General features: G+C 37.5%; 1 protein-coding gene across 1 annotated transcript; it reads left to right on the top strand.

Annotated features, from left to right (window-relative positions):
- The first annotated feature begins 10,582 nt into the window (after positions 1–10,582).
- LOC121383046 (fibrinogen beta chain-like) lies at positions 10,583–19,695 on the top strand. The gene is made up of 4 exons (XM_041512804.1): positions 10,583–10,708; positions 11,685–11,988; positions 12,778–13,053; positions 19,199–19,695. Exons 2-4 carry the CDS (start codon positions 11,940–11,942, stop codon positions 19,540–19,542), a joined length of 669 nt encoding a protein of 222 aa, XP_041368738.1. The 5' UTR covers positions 10,583–10,708; positions 11,685–11,939; the 3' UTR covers positions 19,543–19,695.
- The last annotated feature ends 3,968 nt before the right edge of the window (positions 19,696–23,663 follow it).

The following is a 23,663-nucleotide window of genomic DNA, read 5'->3' as shown; positions in this document are numbered from 1 at the left end:
TTGCAGACGAATCATTACGCATTTGTACACGGATTATGTACTAATTTTGAGGGTAGAATGATGGAAATCTATGGTAAAAAGGGTCTCAGATTAGCACATCATTTTTGCAGCGATACCCCCCCCCCCCCCCCCCCCCCCCCCTCGGAATTTGTATTTGGCGTTGTCATAACATTAGTGTCTCAGACTTTGTTAGAATGAATGAATGAATGAATGTTTAACGACACCCCAGCACAAAAATACACATCATATAAAAATAGTATTTATATATATTTATGTAAAACAACAGTGTAAGGAGCTGTGGGTGAAAAGTATAATACAATACATAAAATCAAGGTACAGACTCTGTTAGAGTCTAGAGTCTAGACTCTAAAAGTTTTATAAGCACCAGGCCAGACTCGATCTCTAATGACGTCACACACATACAATTTATATGGCGTTGTCATGACGTTACAGTCTCAGACTGTATTAGAGTCTCGATTCTAGACTCTACACGTTTGATAAGCACCAGGCCAGGGCTCTAAATTTGAAGTAAAAGATGGTTATTTGGTTAAGAAAAAAATGGACTGCTAAGAAAACAAAAAATGTCCTACTGAAAATAAAACAGCACCGGTTGAGGGAAGAGTTCGGGACAGTTTGTGAAACATTAGAACAACCGAAATGTATTTTAGATTCATTCATTCATTTCAACTTATTTCTGTGGTCATATCCAATTAAAGTTCAAGCACGCTGTCCTTGACACACATTTCAGCTATCTTGGATTTCTGTCCAGGACAGTGGGCTAGTGGTTAGTTGTTAGTGAGGGAGAAGTCGGTGTAGTGGCTCTGGGTGGGAGCCGGTACCGGGCTGCGAACCCAGTACCTACCAGCCTTATGTCCGATGGCTTAACGACGACAACACCGAGGCCGATACCGGGCTGCGAACCCAGTACCTACTAGCCTTATGTCCGATGGCTTAACCACGACACCACCTAGACGGTACCGGGCTGCGTACCCAGTACCTACCAGCCTTATGTCCGATGGCTTAACCACGACACCACCTAGGCCGGCACCGGGCTGCGAACCCAGTACCTACCAGGGCTTAACCACGCGAACCCCAGTACCTACCCTAGCCTTATGTCCGATGGCTTAACCTTACCGATGGCTTAACCACGGCACCACCTAGGCCGGCAGGCCGGCACCGGGCTGCGAACCCAGTACCTACCAGCCTTATACCCGATGGCTTAACCACGGCACCACCGAGGCCGGTTGTATTTTAGAGATTTAATGGAATCAATATACAAGTATAAGAGAATCACGACCTAAACAGCAGACGAGAAACCGTACAAACATCTCTTAAAAATAACCACGACACCACCTAGACGGTACCGGGCTGCGAACCCAGTACCTACCAGCCTTATGTCCGATGGCTTAACCACGGCACCACCGAGGCCGTTAACCGGGCTGCGAACCCAGTACCTACCAGCCGTATGTCCGATGGCTTAACCACGGCACCACTGATCCGTTGAAACCCCATACCCCCCCCCCCCCCCACCACCACCACCACCACCACCACCACCACCTCCATTGGTCAGTAACACAGTGGTAGAGCTCTTGTTTCAGGTATGATAGCTTGCGGGATCAATCGCCCCGTCCCAACTAGTACCCTATGGCTGGTATACCAAAGTCCGTGCTATCTAACTGTTTGTATGCAGTTATACAAGGAAATTATTTTGTCACATTAAGACGTTATGTTGTTTTCGCCTATTGAAAAATGTGTATATTGCACACAAAAATAGTATTGTCATGTCATTTCCAATACACATATATTTCTTCTTACGGCGAACCCAACTGAAATTATTTGTAGAAAACAGTCGTATAGAATGATCGGATGGACTATAGTTGCTGAAATGCCTATATTTTAAATTTAGTGCTTCGCCTCGGGTAAGGACGGTGGGCTATCGGGCTATTTTTCGTTCCACCCAGTGCACCACGACTGGTATATCAAAGGTCGTGGTATGTGCTATCATGTCTGGAATGGTGTATATAAAAGATCCCTTGCTAGTAATGGAAACATGTAGCGGGTTTCCTGTCTATGACTGTCAAAATGACCATATGTTTTACATCCAATAGCCGATGATTAATAAATCAATGTTTCCTAGTGGTGTCTTTAAACATCAGAAACAAAAAATTGTCTCGCATAATAGGTTGAAAAAGGCCTCGGTGGCGCATTGGTTAAGCCATCGGACTACAGGCTAGTAAGTATAGGGTTCGCAGCCCGGTACCGACTTCAACCCAGAGCGAGTTCTTAAGAAAGAAAGAAATGTTTTATTTAACGAAGGACCGTACAGATATTGAGAGAGGAAACCCACTGTCGCCACTTCATGGGCTACTCTTTTCGATTAGCAGCAAGGGATCTTTTATATGCACCATCACACAGACAGGGTAGTACACTCCACGGCCTTTGATATACCATTCGTTGTGTACTGGCTGGAACGAGAAATAGCGCAATGGGGCCACCGGCGGGGATCGATGTCACACCGACCGCGCATCGAGCGAGCGCTGTACCACTTGGCTACGTCTCGCCCCCGAGTTCTTAAGGGCTCAGTGGGTAGGTGTAAGGCCACTACGCCCTCTTCTCTCTCACTAACCACTAACCAACTAACAACTAACCCATTGTCCTGGATAGACAGCCCAGATAGCTGAGGTGTGTATCCAGGACAGCGTGCTTGAACCTTAATTGGATATTAGCACGAAATAAGTTGAAATGAATTAATGTTAAAGGTGAATTGAGAAATGGAGAAGAGAAGTTGTTAAAACTCACTTTCTTTCAACTTTCCTCCCGTCCGTGTCCACCCGGTCCTGGCTCTCACTCCCCATAGCACGCTGACCGAGATCGCACTGAGAACACCGATACGACACTTGTCCTCACACACCAAGGCTGACCGCAACAACAGAAATACTTGACACACGGCAAGGTAGCAAGGAATCACTACGCAGATATAACGGGGCGCCGGCCAACGCTTAAAGGCACACTGTCACGGATTTAAGGACCTTATTTCTCTAAATATGGATAATAAATTAAAAATTACATTAATTGTTGGAAACCAAATCTAGCTATTGCATCACCTTAACTGAACCATGATGCAGTAAAATCCATGTCAACCCTCTCGGCAATTTTATTTTTTTAATTATGGACCATTGCCATAATTTAGTTATTTTTAAAAAATATCATTAATAAATAGAGTATGGTGGTTATGAAGATGATTGAATAAAGTACATTTAGGGACAAATCAAATTATTTTTGTTCAGGTAATACTTTGTTAGACCATTAAAGGAATGCTAAAGCAAGGCTTTTGGACTGGTGTGCATATTCAACGATACATAATGCACATTATTGCTTAATATCAAAAAGTATAATCGTATTGTTAATTAATAAAACGGTTAAATGTGACGGCTATTATATATAACGGGCGCAGCCATTTTGTACCATCCCAGTGAATACGCATTCTGGCAAGCTGGTGATTACGTAGTACATAACGTGTCACGTCAGGAATTAGTCTTCGAACTGAAGAAACAAAACATACCTGATTTTTGCGGATGCATCGCAATGTTCTGTAATAATATTCATCCCAGTAACACAGCAGTGTGTATATTATGTGGTTTATTTTTCAATACAAAATAAACCATCATTGTCAAAGTGTTGAAATAACTGTATTATATTTTGTATATAAATTAACCCACGTACTGAAATAATAGTCGGAGTGTTTTCTTGCTTAATTGGTCTTTTCTTTCCGTGGCCTGTACCTGTGGTTCTTGATTGGCAGGTGTATATTTAGACGGTCCCTAGACACTGTATCTAGACACACTAAAAAGACGTGCCTTTTTTATGAAGATCACAGGGTATTGTGTGATAATCTCAAATCGTAATGGACTTTACCAGCTCTATTACTGTAAGTAATTTTGTAAAACCCTTGATTAAGTAGACTTTCCCATCTAAAATCACAAAACTGACCAAGTACGTAGTCCCAGAGAAAAGAAAATTATCACTTGGGTATCGTGAGTGGTCGTTTTTGCTCGAACGTATCCTACCAATAGGCCTAATAATATGCATTGTTTCTTTGGATTTAAAAAAACAAAAAACAACTATAACGCCATTTCGTTATATTGATGCAAATTGAAATATATTGAAATAGTTTATTATACTATCAAATCATTTATGTTGTTCTACAAGTCAGGTTGATGAAAGCGAAGCGCCTTGTCGTAAATTAGAGCATTTGTTTACACTGTGCATAATAGAGAAGTTGGACCTGAGCTGACGTCACTTCGCCCCAAGCTATACCACCGGACGTCACAAAAACGAAACAAGATGGCTGCCCTCAGTTAGCAGGAATAATCACGTTTTTTTAAATTAATTCTAAAATTACGCGTTTTTTATTTGTTAGTGTCAGTATGTCTTGGTTTTCCGGGTATGCATCTTTCCAACACATAAGACTCTTGTTGGAGTTTAGTCTACCTTTAAATAGGTCAGTGATCTGTGACAATATGCCTTTAAAGGCGCTTTCTACAATTTGCTGTTTAAAAATTATTTTGTTCTATCTGCACTTTTTCGAAATGTTGGGAAACTGAGTTTGAACGTTTGAGGTGTTGGTATTACTAAATAAGCTTTTATTGCAAGGCACCAGGTATATCATATGTATTTTTAACTTGAACACTGTCAATTGGGCATATAAAACTCGACAAAATATTAGTAAATACTCCAAAACAACAAAATAAGACTGAGATAGAACATAATAATTACAACAAATGAAACTTGTAAATTATACTGTTCTATCTGCTGTACAATAGATTTGCCCATAGGTTTGTTATAAAGTGGAATAGTCAATGAAAATTTCACATTTTCTTTATCTTGCAGCTTCCAGCAAGTGAAAACATATTTCGTAAAGATCAAATATACTTTAATAAATTATATCCATGTAGGAAATAGAAAAATAAATGATTGTTTTTGTTTTTGGCAATGTAAACTACAGCACGTAGTTATAACTGAAACGAAGTACATAAAATTAGTATTCTATTAAAACACGTGCTTTTAATAACTTGTAAAACAAAAACAAAAGGCAAACTTCTGGAAACTGTTTTACGTTAATAGAGAAAACAGTAATTCCATTTTGTAATTTAGTTAGATTTATTTTTCTTTTGAATGGTTCTGGTGTCCATCAGTCTATAAAGCTTGACGTCAACAAAATAACGTTCGAATCTTAAATACAAAGGAAGCATACTACATTTAGAAAACCACCACAAAAAAAAGAAGAAAAAACCCCCAAAAAAACAATCCTCAAACACATTGCAGAAGAAAAAGGATGGTAAACAACTACAACATGTACATGTAATCTCGACTGTAGTAAATAAGAGAATCATGATTTAGATGGTGGTAGATACAACTGTAACTCTAACTGTAAACGTATATGTAACTGCAAACTTTAACTATAGCTTCATCTGCAACTGAAACTGCAACTGCAACTTCAACTAACTGTACCTATAATTGTGTCTGTAAATATACATGTAGGATGGACTGCATGTATGCCTTGTTATCTAACGGCATGAATTTAAGCATGGATTTATGATTTTGTCTTTACCTGTGGAATCGGTTTTAATACAGACGGGGCAGGGAGTTGGAACTTAATGTTTTGGTTTCTTGCTTTTTGTCGAAGATTACCTTCATCTTCCTCGCCTAAAAATTATAATTTAAAATGTGCAACTTTGGGTTTCTAAGATGAAATACTGATCATTTTCAATTTTGTGAAGGGTATAACATGAAATTTTAGGCATTTTGATATAGACTGATAATCTAAGAACATGTTGGCTTTCATTTGAATGATGACCATTGGCCGTCTACCGACTTGTTTCAATAAACGAATAAAACTCAATGGGCTATAATACTCTTTGACCTTTACGGTCTTTTCCTTCAGTTTTGCTGTGGAGATTAACTACTTCCTGAATTGAAGAGAGCCCTGGTTCACAAAACTTTTGCTGAATAATTTCGACTATATCTGGCGATAAACTCTTTCAATGCTACTACTACTATTATCCTGTTCAATTATTTAGACCCAAAGTTTTTTGCAAATGTTACGTTTATTTCCTATTCGATATTTGTTTTCTTTGCATTTACATGAAAACAAACCCAAACCCCGACAGGTTTTATATACAAATCATCATATAAAATGCACGAAGTTGACTTAATTCCACTTTTAAAAAATCTCTGTGTCTTTTGAATGCACGTTATTTCTCCTATAAATAACTAAGGTCATTTGCATATCAAAAGCATCATTCTATAGTGCGTTTCAAACTAATGTTCGGTTCTATCGTCCTATCCGCACAAATCGTAGTATGACCTATATTTAAGAAAATATCTGTAAACATGAAGCAGGCGCGGATTCAGGTGGGGAGTTCAAGTGACAAAACCTCAGTTTGAAAAAAAAAAAATGTATCAAATATTATAATTATATTGTGGAATACACAAGCGCGCGCGCTGAAGGGAGAGAGAGAGAGAGAGAGAGAGAGAGAGAAGAGAGAGAGAGAGAGAGAGAGAGAGACACGTCATTTATGTAATGACGCACTCCACATATTTTAATCTATGGTTATATGGTTATAGGGAGAGAGAGAGAAGAATATGGTATGCATGCGATTGGTGGAGGTGTGACCCTCTGCACAACCCCAACCCCACTTAAGGCTTCTTTTGTATATGGAGCGGGACGTAGCTCAGAGGTAAAGCGTTCGCTCATGGTAGGTCGACTGATCGATCCCACATGGTGGACCCATTGGGTTGTGTCTAGTTCCAGCCTGTGCACCACAACTGATGTATAAAGGCTGTGGTATGTGCTATCCTGTCTATGGGATGGTGCATATAAAACGTCCCTTATTGCTTATCGGAAACAGTGGCCCATGTGGCGGTAGCGAGTTTCTTTCTCACTGTCATAATGCTCCTTAACCGTTTTGTCTGACGCCACATAAACGTATATCGAATGCGTTGAGCGTGTCGTTAAATAAACATTTCTCTCGTATGTATGTGTAGTCTATATGCATTTCTAGTCGATTAGTTTATAGGTTGTTAGGTTGTTTGATAGTGAATGATACGGAAATAAATTGTTTTTGGTGTTAAAGAGTTCATGCATACATTAAAGTAATACTCCTGATGGGTATGGAGAAATAACTTAATCAGTCGACGAACTCATTTCTTTATCACTATCTTCGTTAAGGGGGACTATCACAGAGGGTATTTTATTTCTTATAAAACTATTTTGTTTTCTAAAATCTTCTTCGATCTTTATTACATGTTTAACTGCGTCAGAGAAGTGTGTAGGTGTGACAGAGTTCAATGCATGTGCAAGTTCTCTCCGCACCGTGGTCATTTTACCATCATTATGACGAGCTATGTGCCCTTTGACTTGACTCCAGATCAGTTCTATCGGATGGAGTTCAGAATGTCTTGGCGGCAGTCTTAGACACAAGTGCCCATGGCGTTCAGCAATATCATCAGTAACAAATTGCTTTGCACATTTGTTACTTTTCACAAGTTCATAAAGAACTGGCTTTGTCATGTTACTCTCAAAAGGTATATTTTTGTTTCGTAGCCACGACTGAATTTCTTCCTTTTTAGCGTTTAGTGCAGGACATCGTGTAATCTCAGTTAATTTGTTGTGGTAGCTTGCGTTATCCATGACGATAACAGAAGGTTCTGGTAGAGCAGGCATAAGTTGTCATGATTCATCTCACCATGATAGTCTCCGTCTGTTTTTTTAGCCTCAAAGATCAATTCACAGCCATCTATCAATCCATATTTATCACAGCCAGCATGACAAATAATAAGTCTTTTTCCCTTCCCAGTCACCGAACAGTTTAGGAACTCGATCAGCAGCGTCTGATTTCGGCAGGTGATTGGCGGTACTTGTGCCAGGGTGGATATCTGTCCAGTGGTGGGATGTTGTGTGGTTGACATTCACCCAGGTCTCATCTTGATACACTATTAAATATCCCTGTTCTCGTAAACTGGATATTTCATGGAGATAGGACAGTCTCCTGTCTGATATATTGGTGTCCTCAAAAATCACTTTTCCGGTTGTAGACATATGTTGGTATTTAAAATGGAGGTCATGGAGTGTTCTTCGTAAAGTTGATATGGATATGTTGATTCCACATTCCTCCCTTAAAGCCACGTTAATCTTATGTAATGTAGGTAATTCGCCCTCTCTATAAAATCTGTATACTCGTCGTCTAATAACATCTTTATCAAATAAGTCGATGAGTTTTCGGTCGCGTTTTTTAACAGTGATTTCTGTGCTTGGATTCGTAGAGCTTAGATTTTTCACAGTTCTTTTCACTGTTGAAACCGAAACTTTAAGTGCAGCGGCAACTCGATCGACAATTCGATAAGAAGCATACCTAGGTCTACCGCGCTGATATTCATCTTCAAAATAATCGAAAACGTTCTTAATACACGATTTTACATCAACTGAAGTGTTTTTCGATTTACCCATATTTTTCCGCAAATAACAATAACAAGAATGTCGACTAATACATTTTCAATGAATTTATATACCCTACCTAACTTGTATTTTACGTGGTTTACACATTGTTACAATAGCACGTGCAGTCATAGATCGAAATAATGATGTTATTGACCAAGCAATGCTATCGTATTTTGAACATTCAGGGCTGTGTCTGCGGGATGAAAAAGTGGTTGAACCCATACGAGTCCGAACAATAGCCCTTTGGTTTTTCGCATTACAAATGCAACCCCCAACCCCCAAACCCCAGCCCCTAGCACCACCCTAAATACTATATATATATATATATATACACGTATGAGTTCCCAATTTAGAGGCAAATTAAATAACATTTTTATTATTATTTGATGTTGGTGGCCTTTGACATTTTATCCCCCCCCCCCCCCCCACCCCGGTCTTCTGGGTCCGGCCCTGCATTAAATTTATTTATAAATTTGGAAAGCACATTCCTGCGGTGTGTGAGGTGATTTGTGTTTATTACTGTGCTACACCTCAGTTGTGTTAGGTTAGGTATGGTATGCTAATATATAATTGATATAATAAAATAAAAATACATAATACATTAGCTAAATTTATTAAATATAATGCACCTACAAGAAAGGGTTACATGTTCTGTTTGTTTACGGAAAGATTAGACAATGCTGTTACACACTGCAAAACAATAATAACCTTGATTTAGTGAAACAAGCTATAATGGCCTTCACGTAGCCTCAGATCCCAATGTTTTGATATGCAAATGACCGTAGTTATTTATAGGAGAAATAACGTGCATTCAAAAGACACAGAGATTTTTAAAAAGTGGAATTAAGTCAACTTCGTGCATTTTATATGATGATTTGTATATAAAACCTGTCGGGGTTTGGGTTTGTTTTCATGTAAATGCAAAGAAAACAAATATCGAATAGGAAATAAACGTAACATTTGCTAAAAACTATGGGTCTAAATAATTGAACAGGATAATAGTTTTAGTTACATAGTACTATTACAACAACTACTGATGCTACTACTACTACTACTACTACTACTACTACTTACTACCACTACTACTGTTAGTAGTAGTGGTAGTAATAGTAGTACTATTACTATTACTACCACTACTACTACTACTACAACTACAACTACAACCACCAACACAACCACTACTACGACAACGGCGTATACCACCATCACTACCACTACTACTATTACTGCTACTATTGTTTTTTTTTTTATGATGATGCCACCATTGTCGCTACTGCCGGTGCTGCTGCTGCTGATGATGAAGTACATTGTCCTTGACAAGAATATAAATATTGTCTTTTGTATTCTAATTCTTTACACCCGATGGTCGTATTGTATTAGAAATAATAGCAGAATGTAGACCTAAAGTCAAAACACTGTTGGTTATCACCAGTTTGAAGACTGTTATTTAATTCCGTTGCCTAGTGTCTGTATTTGGAGATGTCCCGGATGCTAGCTTACATCTATACATTATCTGTGATTGCTTTTAAGATAGCATTTCAGTGCTTCAGAGGACAAACGATTTTAAAGCATGTTCCTATTTGTCCATGACAATATTTACACTGTTGTCAAGGGTATGTTGTATGGCTTAAGTAGACCATACTCAATTTGTTTTAGATTTTAGAAATACATTGACTAACAGAATTGATTTACTCAAAAGAAAGAATAAAGTGTTAGTAAATTTATCCAAGGATACCTTAAAAAACAAACGTTATTGGAATAAATACAAATTGACTCTATGAAAAGGACAGATTCTCAAGTCTGTGCTTCAAAACATACCAGACGCGCAGAGAAAGTTCAAGCACATATTATTTTATAAGAATGACTATGGTTGCTTATCATAAAACCACAGTTATTTGGTTATTGGTTCTGAGTCGAGCTATAAGTTATGTTAATGGATACATCTCCAACATGCACAGTTCCATGCATTTAGGTAAATTTCAGAAACAAGACCACGCTGGTCTGCACGTGAATCTTGCAGAAGGCAACGACGTCATCAGCTTGCTGCAATGTTCTACGTTCTGTCAACGGAATGGTGGTTGTGATGGGTTCGTCTTCTGTAAGTCATCACCGTCCAAATGTTTCCAGTTCATCCATTCCAGTGCTGCTGCTGCTACCAACCTCTCTGATGTTTCTTCGTGTTCATTCTACGTTTCAAATGAGAAAACGGTAAGGTGTTACAAAATTGAATATTCCCCAGAAAAGTCCAATATATTAATGTGTATGAATACATCTTTTGATAGAAAATATATTAAAGGAAAACGAGGCTATACAAGGAAAGGAATTATATTTTCGTTTAAAGATCGTCTCTTTATATATATATATATAGCCAGGCTGATAGCGATCTGCTATATAATGCAGTTGCAACATTTAGTGTTACCCCCCCCAAACAAAAACAACAAAAAACCAACAACAACAACACAAAAAACAAACAACCTCCCCCCCCCCCCCCCCCCCCCCCCCCCCCCCAAAAAAACAACAACAACAACAAAAACAAAACCCAACAAGTCAGAGATGAAACTATTTTCTAGCAGATAGGCTACTCGGCAGCAATGAGTGTTTTCGAACAAACAGGATATTGTACACTCGTCTTTGGTACAAAAGTTGTAGAGCATTGGAAGGAACGAAAATTGGCACAGTATATAGGATAAGGGAGTTTTCGAACAAATAGGATTCTGTACAACCGGCTTTGATATAAAAGTCGCAGAGCACTGATTGGAAACAGAATTGGTACAGTAGATCCGCTAGGGGTGGGGTTTTTTTTTGTGTGTGTTTTTTTTAACAAACAGGACAATGTAAATACGACTTTCATATAAACGTCGAAGAGAACTGATTGCAACGAGAAGGGAGAATAAACGCCTGGGGTTTTGTAGTCGAAAGATTGTTTTCCCATTCCAGCTAGTGCCCCGCGATTGGTATTTTAACTGAAGGCCGTAGTGCTGCCCTGTTTGTGAGAAAGTGCATATACAATATCTAAGCTTTTTTCTGTAATGCGTACGTCTCACAACGACCAAATGATGATTAATAAATCAATGTGTTCTAGTGGTGTCGTTAAACAAAACAAACTTCAACTTTAATACACAGGTTTCGTATCCCGCAGGGTCCCTTCCCGATACTTATTTGACTGTTAACTTTTAATTTCCAGGCGCCACCTCCAAGTACGACACATACAAATGCAACAACAACAACCACTACAACAGTGACGACTACGACAACACCGACAATCACAAGCACGTCGACTACAACAGCCACTACACCGACAACCACGACGCCTGGGCCTATAACTACGACAACACAGACAACCACAAGCACGTCGACTACAACAGCCACTACACCGACAACCACGACGCCTGGGTCTACAGCTACGGTTGCATGCATCAACCTCACAGGCGGAGGATGTATGTGCCCCAATGGAGCGACTAACGCCGACTGTACTCAATATATGACAGGTAATAAACTTGTTTGTTTTGTTTAACGACACAACTAGAGCACAAAAATTAATCGTCGGCTATTGGGTGTCAAACATTTGGTAATTTTAACATGTAGTTTTCAGAGGAAACCAGCTACATTTTATCCATTAGTCGCAAGGAATCTTTTATATGAACTTTCCCCAGACAGCAGCACATACCACAGCCTTTGATAGATCAGTTTTTGGATACTGGTTGAAACAGAATGGGGATACACTTTATTTTGTGCATCAGTTGTGAGAGTTCTAGAAGTTATGGCGGCCTGAAATCAGACGGAGAATGCGTCTACACTACTGTCAAGTTCATGAGTTCGCCATCTTAGTCGGTAGGACCCATAGTTAACTACGGGCTTTAGGTAACAAGTGTCCAGTTATTTTTAGGCAATCTATCTACAGAATACCCTAGATATATATATGTTTTACTACCTCCCACCCCAGTTATTTTAGGAATTATTGCCATGTTATCGATGTGTTATATCAGTATGCAATTTTGTTTTATAATAATATATTGTTTTATAGTAACAGATGTTTTTACAGTGATAGATTAAACCGAGTCTTGAAACTGAGATGGTACAATGGAAACACCTGACAGAAAACTAAATGCCGAGACAACTGGGTAATTTAACGCAATCTGAACTGTCCTTCATCTACAACCCCTCACCCCCACCCCCACCCCACCCCCGCTTACTGACCCACTGCCGATGACGATATGACATTATTGCATTATGAGAGATCTTATCTTGGTGGTAAAATGCCAGATTTATATTAACAGACTGCAAGGATTACAAATATTATGATGGTACGACGGAAGGACTTCTGCACATCAAGCCATCGGCTTGGACTGGACCACCATTTCTAGTGCGCTGCTACAAAGGTGAAACCCTGATTCATATGCGAGACGACGTCCCGTCTTGTCACAGCTTGTCCTTCAACCGCTCATGGTCAGAATACAGACAAGGGTTCGGGGACATCCAGAATGGCTGTTTCTGGCTGGGCAATGACAAGATATCGGCGCTGACCAGATCAAGACCCTACGCGATGATTTTGGGTATGTTGGTTCATTCACTTCATTTACTTGAAAACCGGTGTAAACAGAATGCATGTCCGTAGGAACAGTTGTCTGCCCGAACTTAATCTCCTATGAATGCAGGTGCTAGGTCTAATATACCTAGGAATGCAAGTCCTAGGACTCACGTTCCTTATGAATGCTGGTCTGACTGCCAGGATATCAAGTCCGGGCCGGACTTGCATTCCTGGACAATCAAAATTTAAGTCCAGTCGTACACATAAAAATTAAATCATAAATGTAAACAAAACGAAAAACAGTTTCCTTTCTGGTTTATTTAATTAACTTAGAATACTGGCGCTTCTCTTTATTTAAATATTTTCTATTTATTCCAATATTTCCATTTATATCATTTGCAAGAGTTTGTACACATTTTGTTGACCTTATTACATGAGCAGAACCAAAGTCTTTATTCATTGCGTGTTGTTCCAACTAATAAATATTTAAATATTTAAAAGTAACTCAAAAACATTTTCCAAAATTCGAAGCATGTATTAGTACTCACAAATAAGTATAACTTGCCCATATGATATACCAACACAATTATCTGTTAGACATTATGTACTGGTATTTGATAATAATAATAATAATAATAATAATAATAATTTAACTATAAAAATGTGATATTTGCGTTATATAAATTATCTTGTTATTATATAATTTTAAGTTTGTGCCTTTTTGTCAATAATGTTGCAGGCGCGTGTACATAGGGTGTGTGGTGGGGTGGCGTGGTCTAAACACCCCTCTTGAAAGCAAATTTCTATTTGCCACAGTCTAGACCTCCCCCTGCATAACTTACTGAACTTGTGCCTGCTTTGTCAATTTTGCTCATTTTCAAAAATTAATTTGGTCTAACATATGACATATCAGACTCTGGGCTCTATGATATCTTAGTCCCAACCAACCATACCATCGATACATTTTTTTTATGTTAAATGGTTTTCATTAGGGTTTATCAATTAATAGAACTATCAATGACTAAGAGTTAGTTTTAGCAGCTCAATGGGCTACTACACCGACTAAAACAAAACAGTAACCCCTAAACAATTATCATACTGTCAATAATATGCACACTCAATTTACAAAGATACTTGTAAATAGACTAACTACTCATGACACTTTTACACCTGACAGTTTTGATCACAATAGGCATCCAGGCTCCCTTTTTGGGAGAAGGGGTGGGGGGGGGGGGGGGGCTGATTTTTATTGCCCGAATGAAATGAAAATGTCCGAGTCTGGAACAACGTATATTTATATTAGCATTACTACCAAGACGCTATATAGGATTCCAAACAAAACAGTCTGCATTTTTACATGGCTTTACAACTAATATTGCAGGCCCGTACGCAGGATTTTTAATGGGTGGGTGCGAATTGCTCGTGATGGGACCAACAACGGCCGTGGGCTAAGACTCAAATTTCTTTCAGACTAAATCGCAATAAGTAAAGATTCTATTTCGTGATAATTTCTGACAAAATAAGGTAAATAATAATAATGAGAATAAACTATTACGCCAGTTAAAGATAGTTAGTTTTTAGTATGTGTACATATTAAAGTTACTATATCTGGAATATTTTTAAAGGCATATTGTCACAGACCACTGACCTATTTAATGGTCTAACAAAGTATTACCTGAACAAAAATAATTTGTCATCTTAATAACCACCATACTCCATTTATTAATGATATTTTGTAAAAATAATTGAATTATAGCAATGGTCCATAATTAAAAAAATAAAATTGCCAAGAGGGTTGACATGAATTTTACTGCATCATGGTTCAGTTAAGGTGATGCAATAGCTAGATTTGGTTTCCAACAATTAATGTAATTTTTAATTTATTATCCATTTTTAGAGAAATAAGGTCCTTAAATCCGTGACAGTATGCCTTTAAAACTAAGCATTTAGAATAGACGATCCTGCTGTTGTTTCTTACTGCGACATTCTAAATATCGCATTTATTCAACTACGCTAGCTATTCGCGTTAAATATCATTACGTTATTTGGCTTTATGGCTGACAAAATAGCGGGCACCTAATTCGAGAAACAACGTCACGATAAGTATTTGAATTTTGACCTAAATACGCGAGCGCTGTGTACCCTCTACGAAGAGCGTTACTTTAATGCAGGAAAGCGATTAGGATATTCTATTCTAAATGCTTTAATATTAAAAAATATTCCAAATATAGTAACTTTAAAAACTAGGAAATATCAAAATTTCGCCTTCTCAACACATTCACATTGTTAACCGGTGCTGGAATCAAATTTATTTGCTTACTAAAAATTCCTCATTGGGTTTGGTATTTTCTTTTGACCATAGACTGCAAACTTAATGGTTGAGTAAACGCAATATACTTTCGAGATCATGGGCAAATACTATTTTGGGCTTTATTAAGATATCTAGGTGTTATATAACAAACAAAGCAAACTGCATATACAATGTTTTACTGACGAAATTGTATCCCTCAACATTTTGGGACAGTGATAATGTCATGCCAAGGGCATATGAACCATTTGCCCCCATTATAATCCTCCACTGGTCATAGTATCACAAATTTATTAAGTATTTATTTCATCAATACGTCAATTATACTTATGTAATATTGGATATTGAAGAATCAATATCTAAAATCAAATTGGTTGAGGTATTCAAGCTGGGAGGACTTAGTATAATTGTCATATTTATTTAGTTGTAAACAGAGCAGACGGCACCTCAAATGCAGGTGGTAACCATGCAATGTTGTATTAAAGATTTTGTGACATGATGGTATTTTTACTATTTATGCAAAACGTTATCAATGGCAAATTGCGCTATCCATCATGAATTTAATTGCCTTACTGAAGCAAGACATTTTTACACGCAGAATTTTCCCTCATTCCGTACACAGATTATTTCTGTCAAATTGGGACGATTTTTGACGTCATTTCTTCATTTTACACATTAAAAAGCATGAACAAACAAAGGTGTCCGAAAACGTATGTCGTTCGAAAACGTATGACGGTACCATATCTCCAATATGATTTAACGTTTGGACAACCTAGACAAAGTAGCCACTAACGATATAAATACCACATAATAATGTACCTCCGACCATATTATTACCCCCAACAGTATGAAATGAAAATATATTTTTTTTTACAGTGCAACTGTAATGTAATAAACAAATAATATAGTAAATACAAAGAGAATTTACATTTCGTGTTGGAGGACGCCATCTTTTTCACGCCACAGTAATTTTCACGTCTTACTAAATTGAAGCCTTCCCATTGATATACAGAGTAATTTCCCTTGATATAAGTGGTGGCGAGTCGTAAACGCTATATGTGCCGCAAACATTATGTGGGCTGAACGTTGCAATGAGTCAAATTTAAAGTGATAATAACCCCTCAAAACAACAACGATTACGTAACGTTATTTAAATTTAATAGAGAAAAGTGGACCTTTAGTAATTTGGGGGGGGGGGGGTGCGTACACACCCGTCGCACCCCCCTGCGTACGGGCCTGAATTATTGTAAGTAAGATTAGCCTACAGGCCATCTCATTTTGCCCGAACGTGTCCATTGCCCCCCCCCCCCCCCCCACACACACACACTCTGGGGGAGTGACCCATTTTTGACATAGAGATTTGAACCCACAATAATCTTAAGAGACTCGTACACTTATCTATCACACTATGAGGGAAGGCTGCCAAATCCTCAATGTTTTTTTCTGCGTTTCTTTTACACCGGTCGTAACAGTTATAGCATGCACCCGAAGCGGTCGTGACCTATTAATGTGATAGTAATGTCAGCAGTTAGAAATTGTTTCAGTAACATTTAATTGTTTTAGTGCTTTAATTTTAGAACTTTTGTATTAATGTCGATCGTCATACACATTCATTCATTCAGTTCGTTTTATGTCACCTCAACGTTCACATATGACATTTAATTTGATGTTTTGTAAACGTCTTGCACATTACTGTTTTATTATTTGTTTGAACATTATATATTAATTATTACATTATTATATGAACATAGCATACGTTCGTATAATAAAGAATGATACATGTATACAGTACGAGCTTGGTATGTAATAATCATACATTTTTCGCTTGGTGCAGGCAGCATAAGATAGCACACCAGTTAATAGTTTAGTTTATCGTTCCATCTTTTTCCAATAGTCCAGTCAATTTATGGGAAAACGTTGGTCAACCCACAACAAATTGCAACATAATTTATTTTTTCAGCATTCACCTCAGAAGGACCTGCAAAGAAACATATAAAAAGACCTCCTAAATTCAAGTAGTGGAATAGTGCCTAATTACATAAATCCAATATGGCCGCCACAACATTAGTCATTACGCAGTTTTTATCAATTTTCATCTCTAACCAAACCAATTTCAATGTTTAAATATGCTAATATATGTAATATAAAATGTTAAAAAAAAGGAAAAAAGAAATAGCTTGCAGTATAAAAACGTTTGGAAAAAAAATCTAATGGCTGTCACAATAAACCGATTTTAACACTTTTAACAATATTTTTCTCTGAATTTTCAATCTTTTAATATTGTGCACATTTAAGTTCTGTGACATAATGGAAGGTATTACACCATATATTTAAATTTTAGATAAATAACCAAAAGTGATATACATTCGTAGAATACTTCCTCTCTGTATATTATAGTCAGTTTAGATTAAATGTATGTTTGTAAACATAAAACCACTTGAATTTCGTATTACATTGAACTTAACAATTTTATCTCCACTGAGTTGATAAATACAGTTTAATCAAATTAATTTATGGACAATAATGTTTTTTAATGCATCTTGGAATAATTATTATCCAAGCATAATCGACACCTCATTTTGCAATTACACGTAAGCCTCTGGTAGTTCCTTTGAGGCTGTCCGTGTCTGTTAAGATTGACAGACCTGTACTTATTTCAACTTATTCGTACCATTCCCAGTCCTCTGGATTCATGCGGTCACCGTACGTAATCCACTACTGAAATTTCAGTTAACCGCGTTCGCTATTGACATGACAGTCCCTGAGATTGGGGGAAGCTCTGCTGGCTTCACACGTTATGATATACTTCCGCCTACCTTTTAGTAAAACAATCACTTTGATTTAACAAGTCAACGGATGAGAATAATGTATACTTTTAATTTTATAGGTTTTATGTTTTGAAACAAAAAAGTGAACCTGATATGCATATGTACACACACACACACACACACACACACACACACACACACACACACACACTAACACTGATAACCCTACGGAATATATAGAACTATTTTAAAAGTATCGGGACTGCCCCCCCCCCCCCCCCCAATAATAATAATAATAATAATAATAATAGAAGGAAATATTTACTTTAACGACGAACAATGATAATAATAATAAAAAAATAAATAATGAAATGGTGTAACAAAGTATTTGGACTGTAATTTTAATATTTCACACTCATTACTATATTGGATATTTGCCACATTCTATGAAAATTGTAGGCCCATTGGTCAAATATTGTTAAAATAGCAACAGATTAATTCATGGCGATTTACCCATTTTTGGCAGATTTATGGCACTTGAAGTTAGTAAATTCAAATATTTGTTTTTCGGGCATGTTTTTTTAGAATGCATCAGGATATCGAGCTGAAATTTTGTGTATATATTTATCATATACTGTTCAGGAACAAGTTTGAATTTTACGGCGATATACCCATTTATGACCCTTAAACTTAGGAGATATAAAACGTTGTTGGGCCCAGTAGGGAACGTATTGTTTTAGCAGTATTCCCAGAATGCTTTGGTTTTTATTAATATTTCAAATTACATATATTAGCATATATAAACCGGTAAATTAGTTTAATTAAAATTGGAATTTTGGTAACATGTGCATAATGACTAAATTGTGGTGGCTATATTGGATTTATGCAAATTAGGCACTGTTCCACTACTTGTATTCAGGAGGACTTTTTATATGTTTCTTTGTAGGCCTTTCTGAGATGAATGGAGAAGAAATCATTTCTGTGGCATTTTGTTGTGGGTTATTTCATAAATGGACTGGACTAAAGATTAGTACGATTTTTAATTCCAAGATTAATACGATTTGTAATTCGACTCTTACATTATTTTCTTTCAGACACTATAATCAGTAGCCAAATGAAATGGATAATTATCTATTACGATTTCGTAATGAACATCGCTGCTAACAAGTATCGTCTGAACTATACAAACACTTGGGGTAACGGATTCTATAACTGTGATAGTTTTGGTGGTTCATCTTCCATCACGGATGTCAAAGGTCACCAGTTCTACACGTATGATCAAGACGTCAATGGATGTGCTGCTGCGGACGGGGGAGGATGGTGGTATAATACTGGATGTTCTTACGGAAACCTTAACGGAATCTGGCCAAAATGGCCGCTATATGGAACAGTGTATGCTTTAGACGTATCGTTGGTTTACATACAGCGAACAACTTAAACTATTGAAAAAACTAATCATCGTACTTAATCAGTGTTCATATCAGCTGAATTTAATAACTGTACTGCTTTAATATTTGTGATAGACCTTTGCAACATAAATCATTTGACATTACAAATAAAACTAAATTCACATATTTGGAACCAAAGTAGTTGGAATAAATATTCATTTCATAAATATTATAATAGTTCAATGCTTTTATTTGTGTTACGATTGGAAGGATTTTACAGGCTTCATTTAACTCTAAATCATAGGTACATACGTACATACTGTGTATTGTTCACATTTCGTACATATAAAATTGTAGGTTTTTTGTGTGCGATTTGTCTGAATTAAACAAAAAATGTTTATGACATCATATTTTAAATACATTTGATAAGTTTTGGTGGTCATTTTTTTCGAATTTGTCGAAGGTATCGATGTATAACGTATGATACAAGACATTTGTGGACTGTGCTACATCGGAAATTCGCAAAAAATTGGTAAAACTTCTTACAATTACAAACAGCACAACTTATTTAGTTTAGTTAAAACTACACATAATGCATAAATAGGGAATGACTGGTTAGACCTACTGTCTGAACATATTAGTCCAGTCATTTTATGGAACAATTTGACACAACCTCAAGAAAATTGCAACAGAAAGTTTTTGTTGTGCAATGCATTCGAATGAATGTTGTGTATCACATACAAAAAGTCCCAAAGTTTCGGGGGTGAGTGTGGGGGTGTATAGCCTTTTAACATAAATCATTTGACATTAAAAATAAAACTAAAATCACATATTTGGAACATTTTTAGTTTAATTTTATTTCATATATTGTTTTATTTGTATGTTATTTGTTAGGAAGATAATGCCATAGTTCATTTGATCTAAAATCAGGGGCGACATACGTACGAGCTGTGTATTGTTCGGAGCACACCCCATGAATAGGTTTTTTGTGTGCTCTCATTTGTTTACATATATATATATATATATATATATATATATATATATATATATATATATATATATGTTTATAGCTTTAATACTGCTTTGTTCTCTAACCCCCCCCCCCCCCCCCCCCCCCCCCCCACACACACAGATTAGTATTAGTGTGTTCCGATTTAAAATATATGTCATGTGAAGTTATGTCGGCATGGTAGATGAGAAGAATCAGAAGATGGATATCTTCGCCTATAAAAATAGAAGGACTGGTATTTGCGCTTTCAATAGCTGTTTCAACGATAAGCACATCAGCATCACCATCTGCATGAATCACTGTGCATCCATTCTCTTTCAAACAAAGACTGAGCATGTCGATGAATTTTTGTTTGTTCTCACAGTTAGCCAGGAAAAGTTTTTTTTTTTTTTTTTGTAAATGGTGTATTTATTTAGAAATTCACTTTTGCTCCAATATTCCCCTGTGTTCTTCTGAAGTGTGTTGTATTTTTTGTTGAAAGACCAGACAAATAACCGTCGAATACAACGATGGGATGAGAAGACCGTCTTGTCACATACTGAACATACTGACAACATATAGAACTGTAATCAAACCTCTGTTCCATGGAATTTGACGATGGAGTGACCCCCCCCCCCCCCCCCCATCGACGACATACTGAACATCACCTGAAGGTGGCAAAGCAGAATGGCATTCCCCGACATTCCATATTGCATCAGTAATTGCAGGTTTTTGTGCAGCTCTAAGAAGTCCTGATGATTCAAAGAGGGAAGAAGGGTAGGTACTCAATTCATATTTAAAGATGTCAAAAACATCATCAAACATCCCATTTGCAGCTGCAATTAGGCGCTGGAAAAGGAGCTGTGGGTCAACAGAAACTGATTTATCTGCCAGTTTAATGGCAGACTTTGTGGCAAAGGTTACAACCTGTTGACTTCTCTTGAATGTATAATCTGTACATTTCTGTCCGACCATACCCTGTAGTATGTTTGTCCCTATTTCCTTGGCACTGTCCACATTCACATTTTCGTCTCCTGTCACGCCAGTTTCTATACTACGTAGGCCAGGATTATCAACAAATGGATTTCTGTCAGCAAAGAAAGACAAGAAAGTCAGTGCATCTTGTTGGTCTCTCTCTCTTCTTGCTTGTCCACTTTCTTTGTGTTGGTCACTTGTGTGAAAATTAGTCCCACTGAATTGTTGCATGGCACTGTTCATGTCAGCACATGCAGGCATTGACAGTACCCATAAGGCCCTTTGAGAATCTGTTATACCACGCCCTATAGTCAATCCATCAGAAGTCTTCAAACTTCTCATTAACACTTGCTCGATGACTAAATCAGTGGACAAACCAGCCCAGTAACGGTCAGTCCTTCGTAAAACATGCCTTTCTGAAAAGCTGAGTATATTCTTGGATGGTCTTTCTCGAGGTTCTGCATGGATTGGAGATACACATAAGCAGATTTTGCATACAGATTGTGTCCACATGCTGCAAAATATGGTAGCATTTGTTGTACTGTATTTCAGTGAAGATGCCAATTCCCTGTTCTCTCTGCTTTGAACTGTTGCAATATGTCAACCATCTCCATGTATTGAAACCAAAGTGATGCTGTGCGAAAATGTGTCTTAGATGACTTGTATGTTTCCAGTTTTGATTGTATGCTATCTAAAACATCTTCTTTACAAATGGATTCAACTGACCTTTCTTCCTTAATCAATGCATCATACAGCTTTGTTGCTGTTTCAAGATCATTTAGTGCAGATGGATTTGGTGGTTGTATGTCATTATCCCCGACATCAATCAGGGGAGCATCAGATTATTCTGCATTGCATTGTGTGTCAACGTCCGATTCTGAGGACTGGTGAAGCATTTGTCTGTGGCAGGGAAACACCATACATCTTGGACAGAAGCATATTGTTTAGGACTGTATTAACAAGGAAATGGGCTCGAACAGCTCTTGCTACTGCTTTACCATTACGCATGTGTCCAACTGCAGTTGATGTGTACACTGTGTCCAGCGCCTCTTGCAGTCCAGATCCTCCCATCAAATGACCAATGCAACCAAGAAAACTCATTTCCATATGGAATCCCCCTAGTCTAAGAAGAACTGAATGTAATGAACTGTCCTGTGGTTCACTGGAGATTATTCGAAGTGCTTTCCAGTAGAGTAGTTGGTCAAAGGTCAAGACTGGTTCTGTCCCATGTCGCATTGCTTCTTTACTGATAAACTGCAAAGTGGAAAAAATACAAGAGGGATCAGTAGGATCCATATCAATCATGGGTAGGAATGTTACAGATGATTTGCCAGGAAATTCACCATTGTGTACCATTTGCATCATGGCAGACCAGCCTGGTCTTTGGGCTCGAAGAGACCAGGTAATTTTAGAAAGAAGATCAAGTTTCCATGTTGGGTCAACAATACTGATATTGTTCAATTTTTCAAATATGAGGGGTATCATGCCATTATTTTCCATTTTATGAAAACTAATATTGATCTTTGCCAAAGCAGTGACTTCATCCATTGTTACTGATGTCCGTGGTATTGGTTTGTCTCTCGTTGCTACTGGTGTAATGCCTGCGATTATACCCATCCCATGGAAGGTGTTGTGACCATCTAGTGTTCTTGAGTTATGGTCAACATTGTCTGCTACATACTGGACAAAATGTTCTGGTTTAATTCCGGGTATGTCAGTACGTTGTGATGCAGCTGCATTTGTCTCATATCTTTGGACTTCAGAATAAGAAGAACAGAATACAAGATTACGCAATGTGTCAACTAAGAATTTCGATGCAAACTGATGGTGGTTTTGTACAGCTAGACCCACCTGAAGTGGTGCTATCAAAACTCGAGGTCGTGCAGCCTGTACTATTGCTTATCCAACTGATGCAATTTTTATAGTAGCATCCTTTTCAGCGAATATTAACTTCAACAGAAGTTGCAAGCTCTCAGAAAGATAATCAACATTCTTCTGAACAGATGATATATCCAATGTTGCAGCGTATTGAAGTTTTGTCACATTCATGAATTTGATATCATTTTTGATTAGCTTTGCTGCAGCTGCCACAATGGACATTTTCTCTGTTTCAGAATCTTGATTTTGGGGGCGCTTATAAAAATTGTGAAGAATAGTTGAGGCTGTGGTTTTAAGTGATAACATTTTGTTTCCCATTCAATTCTGTAA

The sequence above is a fragment of the Gigantopelta aegis genome, chromosome 10 (genome assembly GCF_016097555.1).
Source record: "Gigantopelta aegis isolate Gae_Host chromosome 10, Gae_host_genome, whole genome shotgun sequence".
Lineage (NCBI taxonomy): Eukaryota > Metazoa > Mollusca > Gastropoda > Neomphalida > Peltospiridae > Gigantopelta > Gigantopelta aegis.
The sequence above is the reverse complement of the archived record's forward strand: the minus strand, read 5'-3'. Positions and strand labels throughout refer to the sequence as shown.